The 22,628-nt window shown below is 43.4% G+C and overlaps 1 protein-coding gene across 1 annotated transcript in view; it reads left to right on the top strand.

Moving 5' to 3' along the window:
• Window positions 1-8,724: 8,724 nt before the first annotated feature.
• Window positions 8,725-22,628, top strand: part of LOC143289813 (uncharacterized) — an 85,606-nt gene continuing 71,702 nt past the window's right edge. The window contains exon 1 of the mRNA XM_076598974.1: window positions 8,725-14,080. Within this exon, the coding sequence (XP_076455089.1) occupies window positions 10,658-14,080 (3,423 nt within the window). The 5' untranslated portion in view covers window positions 8,725-10,657. The remainder of the gene's footprint in view (window positions 14,081-22,628) is intronic.

Consider the following 22,628-nt stretch of genomic DNA (forward strand, 5'->3'; position numbering starts at 1 on the left):
GCCTCTTTCCCTATCTCTGTCTGTCTGTCTGTCTCTCTCTCTCTCTCTCTCTCTCTCTGTCTCTGTCTTTGTCTGTCTCTGTCTGTCTCCTCTCTGTCTCTCTTTTTTTTCTTTTTTTTTTTTTTTTTTTTTTGCTGCGGCAGTTGCTTACAATAAACATCTTTTCAAAACGAAAGTGCTGGAACTGGCTTCTGCTTTTTTGTACATGTGTTTTTGTATGAAGAGAGTTTCTACTCTTTATTGTTTGTCGATAATTCTCTCTTAGCCTTACTGTTCCTTCACTTGTTTTGATATTATGTTTTTGTTATCAATATACTGCTCTCTCTCTCTCTACGCACCTCCTTCAATTATAAATAACTTCCCAGTTAATAACATAAGACATGTACATAAGTTGCATATACCTCGTCCAAATCTTGATCTTTTTAAGTCCAGCCTAACTTACAGCGGAGGAACGTATTGGAATAATTTACCATCACGTTTAAAAAATATTACTAACCACAACAACTTTAAGCAAAATCTAAAAATGTACCTATTCACAAAAATTGACGTCACCTGAAATCCAACATTGCTTTCGACAATTTGTGAGTTCCCTCTCACTCTCTCTTGAGTGGGTGCATTTGTGTGCGTTTGTGTGTGTGTGTGTGTGTGTGTGTGTGTGTATTTCATTTCTTTTCTTCTCTTCTCTTCTTCTTCCTTTTGTGGAATGGCTTTGAACTGTGAAATAATGGTATATTTTGATTGTGTTTTGATTTTGTGCTCATTTTCGCTTTTTTAGCTTTATTCCCTCTTTAGGGCGAGGGCTGGATGTAAAAAAGCATGTTACTTGCTTATCTATTACCCTCGTTAATAAAGATTTTGTCTTGTCTTGTCTTCTCTCTCTCTCTCTCTCTCTCTCTCTCTCTCTCTCTCTCTCTCTCTCTCTCTCTCTGTCTATCTTTGAGACACACAATGAGGTTTCTCTTGGTTTCTCTCAGTATAGTGTTCAGAAGGGTAGTCGATGAACAGTGGTGGTAACTGAAACAGACCTGAATCTTGTCTTTGTGTATTTCACAGTTTTCATTAGCTTTTTTCAGTCTATTTATGTTTACCACACTGTTTTCTCTATCCCCATACAAAAGGCCTATAAATGGTCTCAAATCACACACACACACACACACACACACACACACACCACCACCACCACCACCACCACCACAGCAACAACAACACAACACACACACAACAACAACAACGACTAAATGATCCCAAACACAACAACAACCACAGCAACAAGTACCACAACAACTACAACAAGAACAAAAACGATCCGTGGCAAGACGTCCATTGTCTCTCAGGACTGTGCCTATGACATGTCATTGACAGAACACCAGACACTATAGACCTGACATGTCACTGACAGAACACCAGGCACTATGGCCCTGGCATGTCACTGACTGAACACCAGACACTATAGACCTGGCAAGTCACTGACAGAACACCAGGCACTATGGCCATGACATGTCACTAACAGAAAACCAGGTACTATAGACCTGACATGTCACTGACAGAACACCAGACACTATAGACCTGACATGTCACTGACAGAACACCAGGCACTATGGCCATGACATGTCACTGACTGAACACCAGACACTATAGACCTGGCAAGTCACTGACAGAATACCAGGCACTATGGCCATGACATGTCACTAACAGAACACCAGGTACTATAGACCTGACATGTCACTGACAGAACACCAGACACTATAGACCTGACATGTCACTGACAGAACACCAGACACTATAGACCTGACATGTCATTGACAGAACACCAGACACTATGGCCCTCACATGTCACTGACAGAACACCAGACACTATGGCCCTGACATGTCACTGACAGAATACCAGACACTATAGACCTGAAATGTCACTGACAGAACAGCAGACACTATGGCCATGACATGTCACTGACAGAAAATCAGACGCTATAGACCTGGCATGTCACTGACAGAACACCAGGCACTATGTCCATGACATGTCACTGACAGAACACCAGACACTATGGCCCTGACATGTCACTGACAGAACACCAGGCACTATGGCCATGACATGTCATTGACAGAACACCAGGCACTGTGGCCCTGACATGTCACTGACAGAACACCAGGCACTATGGCCCTGACATGTCATTGACAGAACACCAGACACTATGGCCCTGACATGTCACTGACAGAACACCAGGCACTATGGCCCTGACATGTCACTGACAGAACACCAGGCACTATGGCCCTGACATGTCACTGACAAAACACCAGACACTATGGCCCTGACATGTCATTGACAGAACACCAGACACTATAGACCTGACATGTCACTGACAGCACCAGGCACTATAGACCTGACATGTGACTGACAGAACACCAGACACTATATACCTGACATGTCACTGACAGAACACCAGGCACTATGGCCCTGACATGTCACTGACAAAGCACCAGACACAATAGACCTGGCATGTCACTGACAGAACACCAGATACTATAGACCTGGCATGTCACTGACAGAACACCAGACACTACAGCCCTGACATGTCACTGACAGAACACCAGACACTATAGACCTGACATGTCATTGACAGACCACCATTCACTATGTCCATGACATGTGACTGACAGAACACCAGACACTATAGACCTGACATGTCACTGACAAAGCACCAGACACAATAGACCTGGCATGTCACTGACAGAACACCAGGCACTATGTCCATGACATGTCACTGACAGAACACCAGACACTATGTCCATGACATGTCACCGACAGAACACCAGGCACTATGTCCATCACATATCACTGACAGAACACCAGGCACTATGTCCATCACATGTCACTGACAGAACACCAGGCACTATGTCCATCACATGTCACCGACAGAACACCAGGCACTATGTCCATCACATGTCACTGACAGAACACCAGGCACTATGTCCATCACATGTCACTGACAGAACACCAGACACTGTGGCCATGACATGTCACTGACAGAACACCAGACACTGTGGCCATGACATGTCACTGACAGAACACCAGGCACTATGTCCATCACATGTCACTGACAGAACACCAGACACTCTGGCCATGACATGATTTTCCAGTCAAACTTGAGGAAACAGTCGAGAGAGGGAACCCAGATCCTCAAGCGCACTGCATCAGTAGATAAGCGTCCTAACCATTCTGTCACCTTCTATAAGTTTAACCGTGAATAAACTGTTATATGATAAACTGTGATCTATCAATCAACTTTTCTATGAGTCTGACCGTGAAATAACTGTACAACGAAATATCTTTCGAGCATATTCCGTTTGCCAGATGACTTGAGGTGTAGTGACGTAGACACCATATATACCTACACTTGCACACATCACGAAAGCACACAGATGACAGTTATGCGTGCATTATAAATATTTCCTGGGTTGAACGACGACTGATCACAACAACCTCTCCCATAACACGCGCTTCCCCACTCTCTGCATGTGTGAATGTGTGAGTCAAAAGTGGGGAATGGATCGATAGGGAGGGCGTATATGGGTATTCGTAAGTTTTGAGTACGTGCAAAAGCGTGTGTGTGCGTGCGTATGTGTGCGTGTGTGTGTGTGTGTGTGTGTGTGTGTACTTTGATAGAAAGGTGCGTACGTGTGCGTATGTGTGTGTGCCGACTTTGAGAAAAAGGGAAGGTGTGTGGGTATGTGTGTGTGTGTGCTTTGAGAGAAAGGGAAGGTGTGTACATGTGCGTTCGTTCTTTTGTTTAGCGTCTTTTCACTATCAGACGTCTTTTCACTATCACGTTAAAAAAAAAAAAAAAAAAAAAATTAAAGGGGTGGGGTGGGGTGTCGTGGGGGCATGGGGTATAACTAACATGCTATTACATTTAACAGTAACAATTCAATAATAATAATTATAATAATCAGAAACCATTAACACAATTCTGAAGTGCATTAAAGGAATGTAGAAATAGGGCTATGAACTAATGCCTGTGAAAGTTCGACCATAAGAACCTCGTCAGAAATAACTTTACAAAAATCATCTGCAGAATTATTATTCTCTTTGAAATACTTGGGCAAGAAGGTACGTAACTGCTGGCAGTGAAACAAACAATGATGCAAGCTGAACTGCTTACCACAGATGCATGTAACATTTTTACTATACTTTATCTTCAGCGCATCAAGTTTTATACGGAAGAAAGTAGAGGTTATTAATCTTGTATAGCAAGCTGATGGATTCGGTATCTTTTCTTTAATAATATTCTCGGGGAATAATGCTCCTTTATGGTTTAAAAACTTTAACTTCCATCGGTTATGAAATCGACCCCATGCTGATTTTTCTAACAAAGTGTATGCCTCTTTTACGGAGAGACGGACATGTATTTTTGTCGATTTTTCTGAATCTTGCGCTCCTCTTTTAGCTGCTTTATCAACAGTTTCATTGCCAAGAATGCCCACATGAGAAGGCACCCAACAAAAACTGACCTCAGTCCCTTTAATCCTTAAACAATGTACCAAATGATTTGCCTCAATAACTAAGTCAGGTCTTGTTTCAAGGCTGAATAGTTCTAGAGCATAAAGTACTGATTTGGAATCAACAAAGAATGCTATTTTCGAGAAAACTATTTGATGGCTCACTAAGTAGTTCAGAGCTTGTATAATAGCAATTAGCTCAGCTGTGAATATGGAAAGGTGTTTTCCAATAAAGTAAGATTTTTCAACTTTAAAGGCAGGAATATAGAAAGCCGCACCAGCGTTTTTGTCATCAAGAACAGATCCATCTGTAAATACATGGAGATGATTCTGATATTTTTCTGTTATATGAATTCTGGCAGTACTTGTCGTGATATTGATGTTTTCTTCCTTTTTTGTTTCAGAATAAGTGATATCAAAATCCGCTTTCAACATTTCCCAAAAAGGAACAGGAGAATGATGTGGTTTTGCAGCTAACTCTTTCATGTTAACTTCAGATTCTTTTAACAGATTTGAAATGTAAGTTGCAACTGTTTCTTGTGATGAGATGGCTTTAGCTCTTTTAGGAAAATCAATGTCTGATCTTACTGTCAGTTCATCAGCAATGAAATTTTTTGTCATTGAAGTGTACCTCACAGCGAATTTTGCTGTTGCTAACTCACGATGTTCACTTAAGGGAAGAATTCCGGCTGTTTTGTATGTTTCCTGATTGGATGCATGAGAGGGCACTCCGAGGGCAATTTTGATAGCCTTACAGTCTACACTTTGAATCTTTTGTAACAGATATTTAGGTGCACTGAAAAATATTTCTTGTGCATAGGTTATCTTAGATCTTACAAGGGCCATGGCAAGATGAATCAATGTTTTTGTATCCATTCCCCAGGGTAAGCGGCTTATAATTTTCATAAGATTGATACTTTTCCTTGCCTTTGTTAAGATGTAATCAAAGTGAATGTTCCATGTCAGCTTTGAAGTAAGATAAACGCCTAAAAACTTCACTACCTGTTTATAATCAATGACGTCACCAAGTAATTTAAAAATGGGTGTGCTAGATGGGTTACCACCTGAATTAAACAACATCATACATGTTTTTTCAGTCGACAAAGCTAGACCATTTTCAAACATATAGTTACCAATGTTATCGAGATCAGACTGATACAAACGACGTATATAATTCTGTGCTCTTTGTGGGGTTGACTTTTTTAGATTGACACCCATCCACATACATATATCATCAGCATACTGTACTAAAACTACACGATTTGACAATGCCTTTGGTAGATCCTGAATAAGAATATTAAAGAGAATAGGGGCTATAACTGAGCCCTGTGGAATTCCCATGTCAAGTTTATGTGGCAAAGAATAATGTGTTCCCACCCTTGCTTGAATAATTCTATTAGATAAAAAAACTTTTAATATACTCATAGAGATTACCAGATATTCCAACTGATTTCAGTTTAAATAAAAGACGTTTGTGCCAAACCTGATCGTAGGCTTTCTTTACGTCAAAAAACGTTGCGAGGACACTTTTTCTGCGGGCAAACTGATGTTTTATTTGAGTTGTAATCTTTACTAGGTGTTCGACCGTTGATCTTCCTTTTCTAAATCCAGCCTGGTTCACTGGAATGATATTGTATTTTTCGCAGTAAGTTATAATTCTAAACAGGACTATTTTTTCCATCAATTTACAGACATGCGAGGTCAAAGCAATAGGCCTGTAACTATTTTTATTACGTTTAGGTTTTCCTGCTTTTAAAACCGGTACAACTATTGATGTTTTCCATATCTGTGGTACAGTTCCAGATGTCCAACATTTCTGATATATTTTGTGTAGGAAAACGATACAATTTTTTGGGATGTGTTTTAGCATCACATTCGATAGTGCATCGATTCCAACTGAACTTTTTTTATTGCCAAGGGAAGCTATAGCGGTTTGTAACTCCTCATATGTAATAGGAGAATTATACAGTGATCCCATTCCGCAAAATGACTTGTACATGTGCGTGTGTGTGAGTGTGTGTGTGTACTTTGAGAGAAAGGGAAGGTGTGTATGTGTGTGTGAACTTTGATAAAAAGGTGTATACGTGCGCGCGCGTGCGTGTGTGTGTGCATGTGTGTGTGTGTGTGTGTGTGTGTGTGTGTGTGTGTACTTTGAGAGAAATGGAAGGTGTGTGCGTGTGTGTGTGTACTTTGAGAGAAAGGGATGGTGTATACATGTGCGTGTGTGTATAGGCATGGGTTTATTCGCTGAGCGAGTGAAAGTGAGAGAGACAGAGAAACAGACAGACAGAAAGAGACAGAGACCTACCGACAAGCAAATACATACACAGGCCCGCGCGTGCTCACACACACACACACACACACACACACACACACACACACACACACACACACACACACACACAGATAGAGGGAATGGAAGTAGTGATGTAGAGAAAGAAGAGAGAAGAGCTTCATTCTCCTGTCGTGTTACTTCCCAAGCTAATGCCATGCCAGAATGAGTGTGTGTGTGTGTGTGTGTGTGTGTGTGTGTGTGTGTTTGTGTGTGTGTGTGTGTGTGTGTGTGTGTGTGTGTGTGTGTGCGTGCGTGAGGAGAGACAGATCGACAGACAAGAAGATAGTGAAACAGGGCAGGTAGAACAACAGAGAGAGAGAGGTGGAAAGAGGGAGATATCAATACATGTCAAGATAATCATCAAGCAATAAAAACTAAGGGATGCACATGTTAAACGAAAGTCATCCATTCTTTTTTTTTAAGAAAGAAGTAAAAATGTAACGCCATTGAAATAATTGTGGATTCAAGTAAAGTAAAATATATGAGAGTTAAAAGAGGGGGTGACTGAAGGGCTCTAGGGTTGGGAGCTGAAGCAAATTCCAGTTATATTGTTTAGAAAGAGCGTAGACGGTGAGCTCGTCCATTTATGTCACCACTATTAAATGCTTACAACAAACTGATTATTTATTTAAAAAAAACAAAAACAAAAAAAACACGATGAATTAAAAAAAATATTTTAAAAATATAAAAAGCCCACCAGAGAAAGCCTTTTTGAGTGTGATTTATAACAGTGGGAATTGCTCCATCTTCACTGGAAAAGATGGGAAAATAATGTTTTCTGAAAGTCGTGATGTTTCCGTGAACAGAGTCGTGAACTAGAGTAGGCAAGACTGGAGAAATATATATGTCTATTATAGGAATTGGGACATTTGATTTTGTTTAATTTCGGTTCCCATATACGGAAAATTTCTTCAATGGATAGTTTGGAGCACGAAACATGCTTATATAAGTACATAAAAATGTTGTCGAAAGTGGACGACACACACACACACACACACACACACACACACACACACACACAGAGAGAGAGAGAGAGAGAGAGAGAGAGAGAGAGAGAGAGAGCAATATAAGTAAATAATAGTCAATGCGAATATCATATGTGAAAGAGAGACAATGAAAGAGGGAGTGGGTGTGAGAGACACAGAGACAGACAGAGACACACACACAGAGAGAAAGAGAGATAGACAGACAGAGACAGAGAAACAGACAGAGAGACAGAGACTGGCAGACAAACTGTTGATGACGGTCACAACCCTACAATTACCCCCAGGAGACAAACGTAAGGAGGGGCAAGGCATGAGCCGTGACACCGGGCAGGCACTGGCAATCTGCAATCAGGGCCACAGAGCATTGTCAGAATTCCTGTCCCTTCCCCCTCCTATCCAAAGCCCCTTGTCTCACGCTGGGACATCCCCCTCCACACCCACTCTGCCCTCCCCACCATCACCACCACCCACCCCTGGCCTCGCTCTCCACATCCACTCCGCAGAATGACTGGGAGTTAGGGGTGGCACGCACAGCATCGAACACGATTTATCAAAAACAAGCGGTCTGTGTGTTGTGTGTGTTGTGCAGCGTGTTCAATGTGTGGGAGGAGGGAGAGTGTGGGAGACAACTTTCACCAGTTTCACAACTCTCCAAACGCTTGAAAAAAGTCCTGTTTGCTTTGTGCTTTTTAGAGTCCTGCGTCTCAGTGGACTAGTTTCAGTGTGTCACGAAAACAATCATCTTTATTGTCGCGACGTCTCTACCCCCCCCCCCCCCCCCCCCCCTGTGGTTGAAGACTAGACGTCAGTCAATTAGCTGGTTCCTTGAGGTGTGCGAAACAAGAGGGCAGTTTTCAGTGACTGTTTCTCACCAGTTCGTTGGAGAGGTCTGATAGACACGAAGTGGTGTCCAATTATCCCGTTTGTCAGTGTGTGTGATTGTGGTTACAGCACTGTGTTGACATTCCGAGAGCAGGCTAGACGGCAGACATGGTGTACTGATGTGAAAGATGGTTGCACTGAGTGGAGACCATGTCGTCTTATGAAGCTAGAAGGGCTGGCTACAAATTTTATGCGCACATAGCTTTCAAGTGAAAACAATGTTTGTTTGACCTTTTCTGCACTGTGCCTGTGTAAACATGCATCTCGATCCCTGTTGCCGTGCTTGGCCTTGTACCAACAGTGAGGGACCATCCCCAACACTGGGCACACCGTCACTGAGCTGGCGAGAAGCCTGGATCGATGTGGGACTGACGCAGCAAAACACAGGATGCAATTTGTAACAGATACACACACAACACTCAGGACTTTTCCCTTGGCTGTTGTGAGCGTCAAGCTGCGTTTCCATCCGTTGTGACACAGTTCAGTCACTTTGGTGCAGACTGTCTGACAAGGGGGTGTGGCACAACGTGTGAACCGTGCAGACAGCGGGTATGTAGTATGGACACAGAACTCCCCTGTCTCCATGTGAATGAAGTAAAGTGACGCCACACAAGTTTCAGTATCGGTTGAAATATTCCAGGTTTTCTGAGTGCACGTATTTGAGACTGCTACAGGAAACACAGGATACAAAGTGTGTTATCTTATCAACTGGGGAACAAGAGGATCAAAGCTCTGGAGCTGAACTCTGTCAGTCATGTGAAAACATTGCCCGTGGATTCAACTGAATATCTGTCATGTGAAAACATTGCCCATGGATTCAACTGAATATCTGTCATGTGAAAACATTGCCCGTGGATTCAACTGAACATCTGTAGTGTGAAAACATTGCCCGTGGATTCCACTGAACTCTATTTGACACATGAAAACATTGTCCAAGGATTCAAATGTAAGTGTTGTTAAAAAGATAATAAAATGATAAAAATTCAAGAAAGAAGCAAGAGACAAAGAGATTTCTTACATTTTTGTGACTAAAGCTGTATGATACAACTTGAAGCATGGAAATCTGAGTCACAGGAGCAAAAACTGAAAGACGAGCAACAGAAGCATACACAGGGGATTTAACGAGCACATTGATGATGAACTGAAAGCAGTAACATGTCCATCAGGTGAAGAGGGTGTGCCGACCACTCTGTTGTTTTCCACACAGGGAAAGAGAGTTGTGAAGCGTCATGGATGGAAATGGACCTGTGTCAACAAAGTGGATGAAGGCACCACTGACCGTGACCCTCTCTGTGATAGTGACAGTTACCAGTGTAGCTTGTGTCTGTTCACCTCAGCTATGGACCGGTGCGTTTGTGTTGGAAATGGTCATGTTCTGTCAACACTGGTGATTATAAATGTTCAAAGCAGTTGTTTGTCAGCTGACAGAGACTCGTTAGTCAGAACCAGTGCTACCAACCATACTGGGAAATGCTGGATAAAAAGGCAATCTATAGATAATGAAAAAAAGACTATAATAGATGAAAGAAGCACTGAAACAATGCCTGGACACGAAAATGGCGTGACATTGTCTTGTATTGGAAATGGTACGAACGCGATAGATAAAGATTGGTACAGAACACTGTCAGACACAACGCACGAAAACAGATCTTCATGATCATCTGACCAAAATAGCAGATCTGCAGAAAACACAGTTTTCCTCTGGTGATGAGTCATGTGTAAAAAAAACAACAACAGCATAACCAATGCTGGAAACAATTCTTTGCTGTAGGAAACAGTGTTACGAATGTTCAAAACAATTCTTTGCTAAAAGAGTCTTTTTTCCAATACAAAGGACATTGTTCACGAAGACGGTGCTTTATCGGAATTCTGTGGAACATGTGTAAACAGAGCATCTGATGAGCACAGCACTTTGTTCAGCAGGAGTGATAGCTACACTGAACACGGGCTGTCTGACACAATGGAAAATGCCACGACTTCTGACAACTCTACAACTGACAGACATAATGTATCGTCAGAAGTCGCTGACATTGCAGAAAAGGACGAGCTTCATGACAGCTCCTTATCTATAGACAGCAGCATCCCTGCACAGCCGTCATTACAAACTAACGCAGGTCTGGCTACACAACAAACTGAATATCAGCCCACAACACCACAGAAAGACAATGCAAGTTCCAAGAATTATAGCAATATGTTGACGAATGATGCTGAGACATTCATGAATAATGAAGAGTTTATCGAAAAACATTCATTTTGTGAACAGCAAATACCACTTGACAGCGATTCTGAGCCTGGCAAGACTTTTAGTGACATGGGGTCTCTGTGCCCTGAAAATGATGCTTGCAATTCACCCACTGACAGCACGTTTGATGAAAACAATGGAAGAGATGAAAGCTGCTCTGTCACCAACGATGTCACATGCACAGAAGATACAAAGACTGCTGCAGTCATCAGGACCGCGTGTGACGAGGCCACTGTTAATGAGAAGAACAGTTCTAAGACTGTGACTAATTATGCGCCTCAGGGAGAAGCAGACAGCGGTAATTCTTCTTCGTCCAAAGAAAACAATGCTGATTCTTACACCGTCAATGCTGCATCAGCTGAAAAGACTGTAGATACCAACAGTGAAAATGCCTTGCTCACCAAAAAGACAGAAACCTCCACGAAGGACGAGGAATGTCCCAGTGCAGAAGACACACTGTCACAGTCCAGTCCCAACATAGCCTCCGAAAGTCAGACGCCTTCAGCAAGAAACAGTGGAACCCAGACTCACACAGCACGTGACGGTGGCGTAGAAAAGACTGGGACACAGAGCGACTCTGCAATGCAACGTAACACAGTGAGCAAAACTATTGAAAGCCACAGTGACGAAAACGGTGAGTCTTCTGTCTCTGCTGAACGGGGTGGATCCAATGCCGCTGGTCATGCTCCAGCTCCCCCAACCGACACAGCCATTCAAAGTGATGTCAGTCCAACAGACAGTCAGCAAGATACATGCTGTGCATGTTCAGATAACCCTGACGTTACAGAGAAGGGACCAAAAGCCACCTCTGACAATCCAACAAAAACAGAAAAGGAATCGTCAACTGGCGCTGATTCAGACACTGGTGACTGTGAGGCAGACAAAACGACCCTATCTGGTGACACCTCGCAAGTCGATGAACCCCACGGGAGACATGACAGCTGTGGACACAGAGACACGGCCGTCCAGCAGGACGCTGGTCAGCAAACAACTGTCCCCAGTGAACCCCGGCAAAGGGAGACATCTGGCAACACGGGCAACATGACAGCCAGCGTGTCTACAGACACCAACCAACTGTCAACAGACACCAACACTGACAGCTGCCACTCACTGTTTGCCCACAGTCTGGTCACAGAAGATGTAGCGGTGGAAACAGTATCAGCGGGCAGTGCACATGGCGCTGTTGTGGCCGTGCCCACTGTGGCCACTGCTAAAACAGGGGGGCGACACCTGGACAGCTCACGCTCCAGGGACCGGGATGAGGTGCAGGCAATGCACGTGGCGATCACGTCCCATGGCGGTGAGGAGGACATCGGCACCCTGAGTTCCCTGCAGGGAGAGTGTCCGTGCTCCGCTCAGGACGTCACCAGTGACGAGGAGATTCACGTGACTTTAACAACAGCCATCAGAAAGGCAGGTTATACACAGACTGCAGGGACAACAGATACAGCTCCTGAAAAAGGTACGAATATAGCTGATAATGGAAAGACAATTGATGATGCAAAGATAGCCGATAACGCAAACATTGACGATACAAAGACAGTCAATGTCGCAAACATTGACGATACAAAGACAGTCGATGACGCAAGTGCAGTCAGCAGTGCCGAGACAGACACGTCACTGAGACACGATACAGATTCAGCAAAGACAGATGATAAAGAGAAAAACGATAATGTAGAGACAACAGATACGGACACAGGAACGATACAGAGAAAAGACGAGGGGATAACCGAGGCACAGACAGCACAGGCAGCAAATAACGTCACACCTGACAGACAGACACCAACAGCTGCCAAAGAAGCAACAGGAACAACCAACACAGAGGCAGCGCAAGAAAGGGACAGAAAGACGAGCAATGCAGGAAACACAAAGATCACCACTTCAGAATGGGCCCAGCCACGTGACACAGGGCAAGCTGATACTGAGAGAGAAACAGAAGACAGTGACCCCGAAAAAAGAGAGAAAACAGAGGGTGACCTTGAAACAGAGACAGTGAGCAGTGTTCTGGCCAGAGAGACACAGGAACACGCTTCACAGAAAACTTACCCTGAGTCGGCAACATGCACGGCTGAGGCACTGACGACGGAGCCACTTGGTGTGGACACTACACGGACAGGCAATAAACGAACAACAGAAACAGCTGGTGGTGAAGGAAAAGGAACAGTTGATTACAAGGTATTGGAGACAACTGGTGCAGATACAACTGGTGCAGAGAAAACAGACACTGCTGTTGCAGAGAAAACAGAGACAACTGGTGTGGAGACATTTGGTGCAGAGACAACTACTTCAGAGACAACTGGTGCAGAAACAACTGGTGCAGCAGAGACAATCCAGACAGGCTATGCCACAACACAGGGGACATTGCCCATAGAGACAGCAGAGGGAACATTGCCCTCACAGACAACAGAGAGAACATTGCCCATAGAGACAGCAGAGGGAACATTGCCCTCACAGACAACAGAGAGAACATTGCCCATAGAGACAGCAGAGGGAACATTGTCCTCACAGACAACAGAGAGAACATTGCCCATAGAGACAGCAGAGGGAACATTGCCCTCACAGACAACAGAGAGAACATTGCCCATAGAGACAGCAGAGGGAACATTGTCCTCACAGACAACAGAGGGAACATTGCCCTCACAGACAGCAGAGGGAACATTGCCCTCACAGACAACAGAGAGAACATTGCCCATAGAGACAGCAGAGGGAACATTGTCCTCACAGACAGCAGAGGGAACATTGTCCTCACAGACAACAGAGGGAACATTGTCCTCCCAGACAACAGAGAGAACATTGCCCACAGAGACAACAGAGACAACATTGCCCTCACAGACAACAGAGGGAACATTGTCCTCAAAGACAAAAAAGACAACATTACCCACAGAGGCAACAGAGGGCACGTTGTCCTCACAGACAACAGAGACAACATTGCCCACAGAGACAACAGAGGGCACATTGTCCTCCCAGACAACAGAGGGCACATTGTCCTCCCAGACAACAGAGGGAACATTGTCCTCACAGACAACAGAGGGAACATTGTCCTCACAGACAACAAAGGGATCAGAACCAATGGATAATGACGTTGCCGCTACGAATCCTGACGTCATCAATGTGGATGCTGACGACACTGTCAAGCTTGCGGTGAGTCATCTTGGTGTGTGTTCATGTGTACTCTTGTGGTTGTGTCAATGGGGAGTGGGTGGAAGGGGGGGATGGCGGGGAGAGGGGGGGGGGGGCGGTTAAAGGGGGGTGTTGGTGGGGAAGGGAAGGTGAGGGGAGAGAACGCAAAGAATGGTTGCATCCTCGTCAAATTGTTCTGGTCAACACGCGCGCCCGTACGCGCCAACACGCACACACACACACATACACACACACACACACAAGACTAGAGCAGAGTATACAGAGGGTACATCGCCCAATAGACAACCACTTTGATTTTACTAACAGTGTGTGCCCAGTATATAAACAAAAATGTCAGAATAGATATAGATAATGATCCATGTTATTTTAATTGATTCTAAAAAGTATTAATATTCAGTGATTATTTCTTAGTTTGATTCACTTGCCTGGCTAACTTGCAGGGATGACCCGGAAGGGGGGGGGGGGGGGTCGGTGGAGAGGGTGTAGTGTGGTGTGGTGTGTGTGTGTGTGTGTCTGTGTGTGTGTGTCTGTGTGTGTTGCGCGTTGCTAGTTAATAATTTAAGTGATTTTAGACTGAAATGCGTGTGCTGTTCTCTGATTGTGTGGGAGTGTGTGTGTGTGTGTGTGTGTGTGTTCGTTCGTGCAAGCGCGCGCGCGCGCGTGTGTATGAGTAAGAAAAGGAGAGAGAGAAAAACAGAGAGAGAAAAATAAAAATAATATTCATTTTCTGTCTCGTTTAGAGGTCGGCAAAATTATGAGTGACCGCTCTTCGAATAATTGTGAAAACACAACAATAAAGAAACAAAACAAAACAAAACAAAACCATAGCAATCGCGTAGACTGAAATGAGAGACGTTGTTTTTATAAACATGACATTTCGAAAGTTTGTTACCAAATTAGTTCACACATAATGCAGTTCTCTCTCTCTCTCTCTCTCTCTCTCTCTCTCTATCTATCTATCTATCTATCTATCTCTTCTGTCTCTGTGGAGGAAGGTGGCAGAATGCCCTTTCTCCGAAGTTTGACTGGAAAATAGAGCCGAACGTCTTGTCGTTGGGATGAGACTGTAAACCGATGTCCCGTATGCAGTACGCGCTTGGCGCACTGAAAAAGAACCTGTGGTGGGGGGAGGCTGAGGGGAGAGGGCGCGACAGATGCATCCTCGTCAATTTGTTATGTCTTCACACGCAGTGTGCGATCCAACACACACACACACACACACACACACACATCAGAGTAAACAGAGGGTCCATCGCCCAAACAGGATTTTACCATCAGTTTGCGCATAATATATATAGAGGGAAGAGGAAAACAGAAAAAGGTAGAAAACTACAAAAAAATACATAACTAACATGCAATTACATTTAACAGTAACAATTCAATAATGATGATAATAATCAGAAACCATTAACGCAATTCCGAAGTACATTAAAGGAAAGTAGAAATAGGGCTATGAACTAATGCCTGTGAAAGTTCGACCATAAGAACCTCGTCAGAAATAAGTTTCCAAAAATCATCTGCAGAATAGTTATTCTCTTTGAAATACTTGGGCAAGAAGGTACGTAACTGCTGACAGTGAAACAAACAATGATGCAAGCTGAACTGCTTACCACAGATGCATGTAACATTTTTACTATACTTTGTCTTCAGCGCTTCAAATTTTATACGGAAGAAAGTAGAGGTTATTAATCTTTCATAGCAAACTGATGGATTCAGTATGTTCTCGGGGAATGATGTCCCTTTATGTTACAAATTTTTTTTTCCTTCCATCGGTTATGAAATCGACCCCAAGCTGATTTTCTAACAAAGTGTATGCCTCTTTTACGGAAAGACGGACATGTATTTTTGTCGATTTATCTGAATCTTGTGCTCCTCTTTTAGCAGCTTTATCAGCAGTTTCATTGTCATGAATGCCCACATGAGAAAGCACCCAACAAAAACTTACCTCAGTCCCTTTAATCCTCAAACAATGTACCAAATGATTTGCCTCGATAACTAAGTCAGGTCTTGTTTCAAGGCTAAATAACCCTAGAGCATAAAGTACTGATTTGGAATCAACAAAGAATGCTATTTTCGAGAAAATTATTTGATGGCTCACTAAGTAGATCAGAGCTTGTATAATAGCAATTAGCTCAGCTGTGAATATTGAAAGATGTTTTTCTATAAAGTAAGCTTTTTCAACTTTAAAGGCAGGAATATAGAAAGCCGCACCAGCATTTTTGTCATCAAGAACAGGTCCATCTGTAAATATATGGAGATGATCCTGATATTGTTCTGCTAAATGGATTCAGGTAGTACTTAGGATATTGATGTTTTCTTCCTTTTTTGTTTCAGAATAACTGACAAAATCTGCTTTCAACATTTCCAAAAAAGGAATAGGAGTGTAATGTGGTTTTCCAGCTAGCTCTTTCATGTTAACATCAGATTCTTTTAACAAATTTGAATCGTAAGTTGCAACTGTTTCTTGTGATGAAATGGCTTTAGCCCTTTTAGGAAAATCAATGTCAGATCTTACTGTCAGTTCATTAGCAATGAAATTTTTTGTCACTGAAGTGTATCTCACAGCGAATTTTGCTGTTGCTAACTCGCGATGTTTATTTAAGGGAAGAATTCCGGCTGATTTGTATGTTTCCTGGTTGGATGCATGAGAGGGCACTCCGAGGGCAATTTTGATAGCCTTACAGTCTACACTTTGAATCTTTTGCAATAGATATTTAGGTGCACTGTGTGTGTGTATGTGTGTGTGTGTGTGTGTATGTGTTTGGGGGGTGGGGGGTGGGGTGTTGTTGGTTAATGATTTCAGTAAATTTAGACGGAAAATACGTGTGCTGTGATCTGATCCTGTGTGTGTACGTGTGTTCGTTCGTGTGTGTGTGTGTGACACACACACACACACACAGAGGGGGGGGGGGGGGCAGAGAGAGAGAAAAAGAGAAAAACAGAGAGACAGACGTAAAGAAAAAATGATTTTCTTTTTCTGTCTGTTTTAGAGATCGGCTAAATCATGAGTGATTGCTCTTCGAATAATTGTGAAAAAAAAGATAACAGAAAAGACATAGCTATCAAAAAGACTGATACGAGAGACTTCGTTTTTATGACATTTTAAAATTTTGTTTCCAAATTAGTGCACATGTAATGCAGTTCTCTCTCTCTCTCTCTCTCTCTCTCTCTGGAGGAATGTGGCAGACTGGTTAAGACGCTCGTCTGCCAATATTCAGTCGGTGAGGGTCTGGGTTCAAATCCCGCTCTCGACCTTTCTCCCAAGTTTGACTGGAAAATCGAACTGAGCGCCTAGTCTCCACCCCCTACCTACACCCTCTGCACCTGCTGCTACCCCTGTCCACCCCCTACTACCTCCTGTCCACCCCCTACCTTCCACCTGTTCACCCCCTACTACCCCCTGTCCACCCCCACTACCTCCTGTCCACCCCCTACCTTCCACCTGTTCACCCCCTACTACCCCCTGTCCACCCCCACTACCTCCTGTCCACCCCCTACCTTCCACCTGTTCACCCCCACTACCCCCTGTCCACCCCCACTACCTCCTGTTCACCCCCTACTACCTCCTGTCCACCCCCACTACCTCCTGTCCACCCCCTATTACCCCCTGTCCACCCCCTATTACCCCCTGTCCACCCCTACTACCTCCTGTCCACCCCCTATTACCCCCTGTCCACCCCCTACTACCTCCTGTCCACCCCCTACTACCCCCTGTCCACCCCTACTACCTCCTGTCCACCCCCTACCTATCCCCTGTCAACCCCCTACCTACCCCCTGTCCACCCCCTACTACCCCCTCTCCACCACCTACCTACCCCCTATCCACCACCACCCCCTACCTACCCCCTCTCCACCCCCTACTATCCCCTCTCCACCCCCTACCTTCCCTCTGTCCCCCCCCCCCCCCTACTACCTCTGTCCACCCCCCACTACCCCCTCTCCATCCCGTAACTACCCCTCTCACCCTCTCCACCCCTTACCTACCCCGTTTGCACCTTTAATCCACCTATTTCATCCTCCCCAAGCCGCCTTACATAAGTGCACGATCCAGTTGCTGAAACTAAGGTTTCGGTCTGACAGAGAAATAAATGTCACCCTTTGGACTGTTCTTCTTTTAAAGGGTCTGTCTGATAGTATCTGCCTATGTCGGCCCTTTTAGTGGCCAGTTTGGGGTCCGACACAAGCCTCTTTGTCCGTTTCCGACGAAATCATGATTGGTATCAGTACATCTGGTCGAAGAGATCTCCGGAAGATAAGTTTATGTCATTCTTTGATGTTAGTGTGTTCAATGTGTGTTGAGTAATTATGTGTTTAGTAACCGTGCGTTTACTGTGAGCGTTCTTGACAATCAGCCGGGAAAAAACAGGGTCCTGGTTCAAGCAGCCCCGAACGCAAGCCTGCCGCAGCCATACATGACCATTGATGGAGTCCAGCTAAAATGCGTAGAAAACTTCAAATACCTTGGCAGCACAATCTCTGCAGACGGTTCACTGAACAAAAAGATCACATCCAGAATTTTAAAGGCTAACCAAGAACTTGAAAGACTGAGACTGAAGGCCCTCCAGCAGAAAGACATCAGACTGTCCACTAAGATCAAGGTCTACAAAGCTATTGTCATTTCTGCACTGCTCTATGGATGTGAAACATGGCCCCCGTATCGCCGACATCAAGCAGCTGGAACAGTTCCATATGAGATCGCTGCACATGACCATGAACATCTGCTGGCAGGACAAAGCCACAAACCAAGCAGTGCTGGACAGAGGTGGCTCAGTGATCACTGAATCAATGTTGCTGAAGGCTCAGCTTCGCCGGGCTGGCCATGTGATCAGATTGGACGACAGTCGCATTCCCAGGCAAGTGATGTATGGTCAGCTCAAGGAAGGTTCATGCAGACAGGGAAGACTCAAACTGAGGTATAAGGACACTTTAAAGAGTTACCCCAAGTGGAATGGCATACAGCCTGGCGAAACCTCCGCAGTAAACACCAGCATGGAGTACTCTCATTTCGAGAATGACGGCTCACTTTGAAGAGGACCGGCGACAGCATCTCGCTGCTGCAAGAAACATACGTCACACAGCAGCGTCCGCCTCTCCTCAGACAACAGACTCAAATTATAACGTGTGTGTATGTGTGTGTGTGTGCGTGTGTGTGTGTGTGTGTGTGTGTGTGTGAAGAATAGAATAGAATAGCATAGAATAGAATAGAATTAATTTTAACGTCACGAAACCTTAAGGTTTATAGACACAAGAACATATGTAAATGAATAGTAATTAACGTCATGAATTGGACCAGCATTCATAAACAAATTGTCCTAATCTTTTATATATATATATATATATATATATATATATATATATATATATATATATATATATATATATATATACATTATCTGTTAATAATAACTGACTGGGAATATTTCGTGTGTTATTCAAATTTTTAATATCTTTCATTAATTGTTCCCTTAAAGCTTTGTATTGAACTCAATGATCAAGAAGATGGATTTCGTCTTCCAATATATTACAATCTGTTTACACAATTTGTTTAAAAAATCATCGACCTGTCTCATCAGTTGATGATAAAATGAAGAATGACTGCTCAGTCTATAAAAGCACCAGACTGCTGAGTCCATAAAGCACCAGACTGCTGAGTCTATAAAGCACCAGACTGCCCAGTCTATAAAAACACCAGACTGCTCAGTCTATAAAAGCACCAGACTGCTCACTGCAGAGTCTATAAAAGCACCAGACTGCTCACTGCAGTGTCTATAATAGCACCAGACTGCAGAGTCTATAAAGCACCAGACTGCTCAGTCTATAAAAGCACCAGACTGCTCAGTCTATAAAAGCACCAGACTGCTCAGTCTATAAAAGCACCAGACTGTTCACTGCAGTCTATAAAAGCACCAGACTGCTCAGTCTATAAAAGCACCAGACTGCTCACTGCAGAGTCTATAAAAGCACCAGACTGCTCAGTCTATAAAAGCACCAGACTGCTCACTGCAGAGTCTATAAAAGCACCAGACTGCTCACTGCAGAGTCTATAAAGCACCAGATTACTCTATAAAGCACCAGACTGCTCATTGCAGAGTCTATAAAAGCACCAGACTGCTCAGTCTATAAAGCACCAGACTGCTCAGTCTATAAAAGCACCAGATTGCTCACTGCAGAGTCTATAACAGCACCAGACTGCAGAGTCTATAAAGCACCAGACTTCTCAGTCTATAAAGCACCAGACTGCTCAGTCTATAAAGCACCAGACTGCTCAGTCTATAAAAGCACCAGACTGCTCACTGCAGAGTCTATAAAGCACCAGACTGCTCAGTCTATAAAGCACCAGACCACTCAGTCTATAAAAGCACCAGACTGCTCACTGCAGAGTCTATAAAAGCACCAGACTGCTCACTGCAGAGTCTATAAAGCACCAGACTGCTCAGTCTATAAAATCACCAGACTGTTCAGTCTATAAAAGCACCAGACTGCTTACTGCAGAGTCTATAAAAGCACCAGATTTGATGATGAAAAGATATCTGTTCTCGCTCTTTTAGACTTGACTGCAGCATTTGACACTATCGACCATTCTCTCTTCTTGAACAGACTTAAAACTTCCTTTGGTGTTCGTGACACTGCACTAGCATGGATCACGTCTTACCTGTGAGATCGCACATAGAAAGTGTGTGCAAATGGTAGATACTCTGGTGTATCTGCCTTGAGATATAGCTTTTCAGAACAGCGATGGAAGTCAGTGAACGTCTGCACAAAAGAAACTGATAAAAGAAGTTAATTAATTAAAGAAACTGTATAAAGAAAAGACTGAACGTAGATTTAAAAGCAGCAATATGGCAAATGCATGGAAAGGGCTGTAACTACTTTCTGGACAACACACAACACCAGTCCCTGTGCCACGTTTGTCATTAGAGCATCTAAAAGATTTTTCAGAAAAAAATTAAATGACTTCTGTTGTCGATTTAAATGAAATGATTTTGACAATGAACTGGAAAAATAACTGTCTTTAAAGAAAGTGTTTTAAACGATGACCATGTTTTATTCATTGACCCTTGCACTGTTGAATTTACTTTCTGGGCATTTCCTGTCAAAAACGGCAGTAGGGCCTGATGGGAACAGTGGACGACTCCTGAAGACATGTGCCTCACAGCTGTGTCGTGTGTTTTGTGGCATGTTCACATAGTCTCTGAAGGATTGTCGTATACCTGCTTTGTGGAAGCATTCAGTGATCAGCCCATTCCCAAAGAGCAAAAACCCTGTGTCTCTACATGACTACCATCTCATTGCCCTGACTCTCATTATCATGAAATGTCTAGAACGGATCATCCTGAAACACATTTTATCATACACAACATCCTACCATGATCAATGCCAGTTAGCATATAAGTCTAATCTTCGTACAGCTGATGTCACACTTAACCTCTTGCAGTGTGCATACACTCAGCTGGAGAAACCCAATTCATTTGTTCGCATTTTATTCTATTGACTTTTCATCCGTATTTAACACCAATCAGCCACGGCCCTTGGCACGTAATCTGCTTTTATTTAGCATCAGCCCAAGGCTCATCAATGCGTAAACAGTTTTCTCGTTCACAGAAGTCAGTTGGTCCTTTTTGAGCAAGCTCTGTCTTCTGTGAAGACAACTTCCACTGGTGCTCTCCACGGTACAGTCCCATCACCCGTACTGTTCACACTATATACAAAATTAATGACTGCGCTGGCTCAGCCAAAACTCCGTTAAGTATTCTGATCACTCAGCCTTAATAGATTTGTCAACCTTGAAATCTTGATGCTGTGTACTTTGAGTGAGTCCAACAATTTTCCTCCTGGTGCAAAGAATATTACTTCATCTAAATGTCCAGAAAGCAACAACAAAAAAAGGATGTTGATTTCAGAAAAAAACGTCTTTTCCATTTCTGACCTGTTTATCAATGTTATAAAGGTTGAAAGAATGATTGAATATAAATGCTTAGGGACTTGACTTTAACCAGTAGACTGCCTATAAGACGTCAGCTGACGTCCTACAAAAAGTATTGCCATAGTGCCTATAAGACGTCCACTGACGTCCTGCATGTTGTCCGGTTTTGCCTTCATTGGAGTTTAGTTCAATTCACATAAACAGACAATGAACAGTTAGTTTGATGTGTCTGGATTATAAAAATACTAATTAAATTAGCTTACATCAGGTAGAAGACCTCTTTCTACTCAATAACAATTTGCTAATTGACCACGTGATACGAGCGTGGAAAAGGGGGTTGCATCATGTGCAAACAAATGCATTGAAAACTGTGTGCAGTAAAGTAAATAGTCACAGACAGCAGATTTACACAATTCTCAAAGCTCTGCTTGTGATTATGGACAGCTTTCGTGATGGAGAAAGATCTCTCTTGTCTGATGATTGGTTTGAAAACGAAAGCGATTGACGACAGTTATGAAACTAACAACCCATTTTATGGTAATTCAGTCTGTCCACCCAATCAGACAGCGTTTTTAAACAACTGACTATGACTGACAGAATTCGTGCAGCCTGTGTTGGAAGAAG

Source organism: Babylonia areolata, chromosome 14 (genome assembly GCF_041734735.1).
Source record: "Babylonia areolata isolate BAREFJ2019XMU chromosome 14, ASM4173473v1, whole genome shotgun sequence".
In the NCBI taxonomy this organism is placed as follows: domain Eukaryota; kingdom Metazoa; phylum Mollusca; class Gastropoda; order Neogastropoda; family Buccinidae; genus Babylonia; species Babylonia areolata.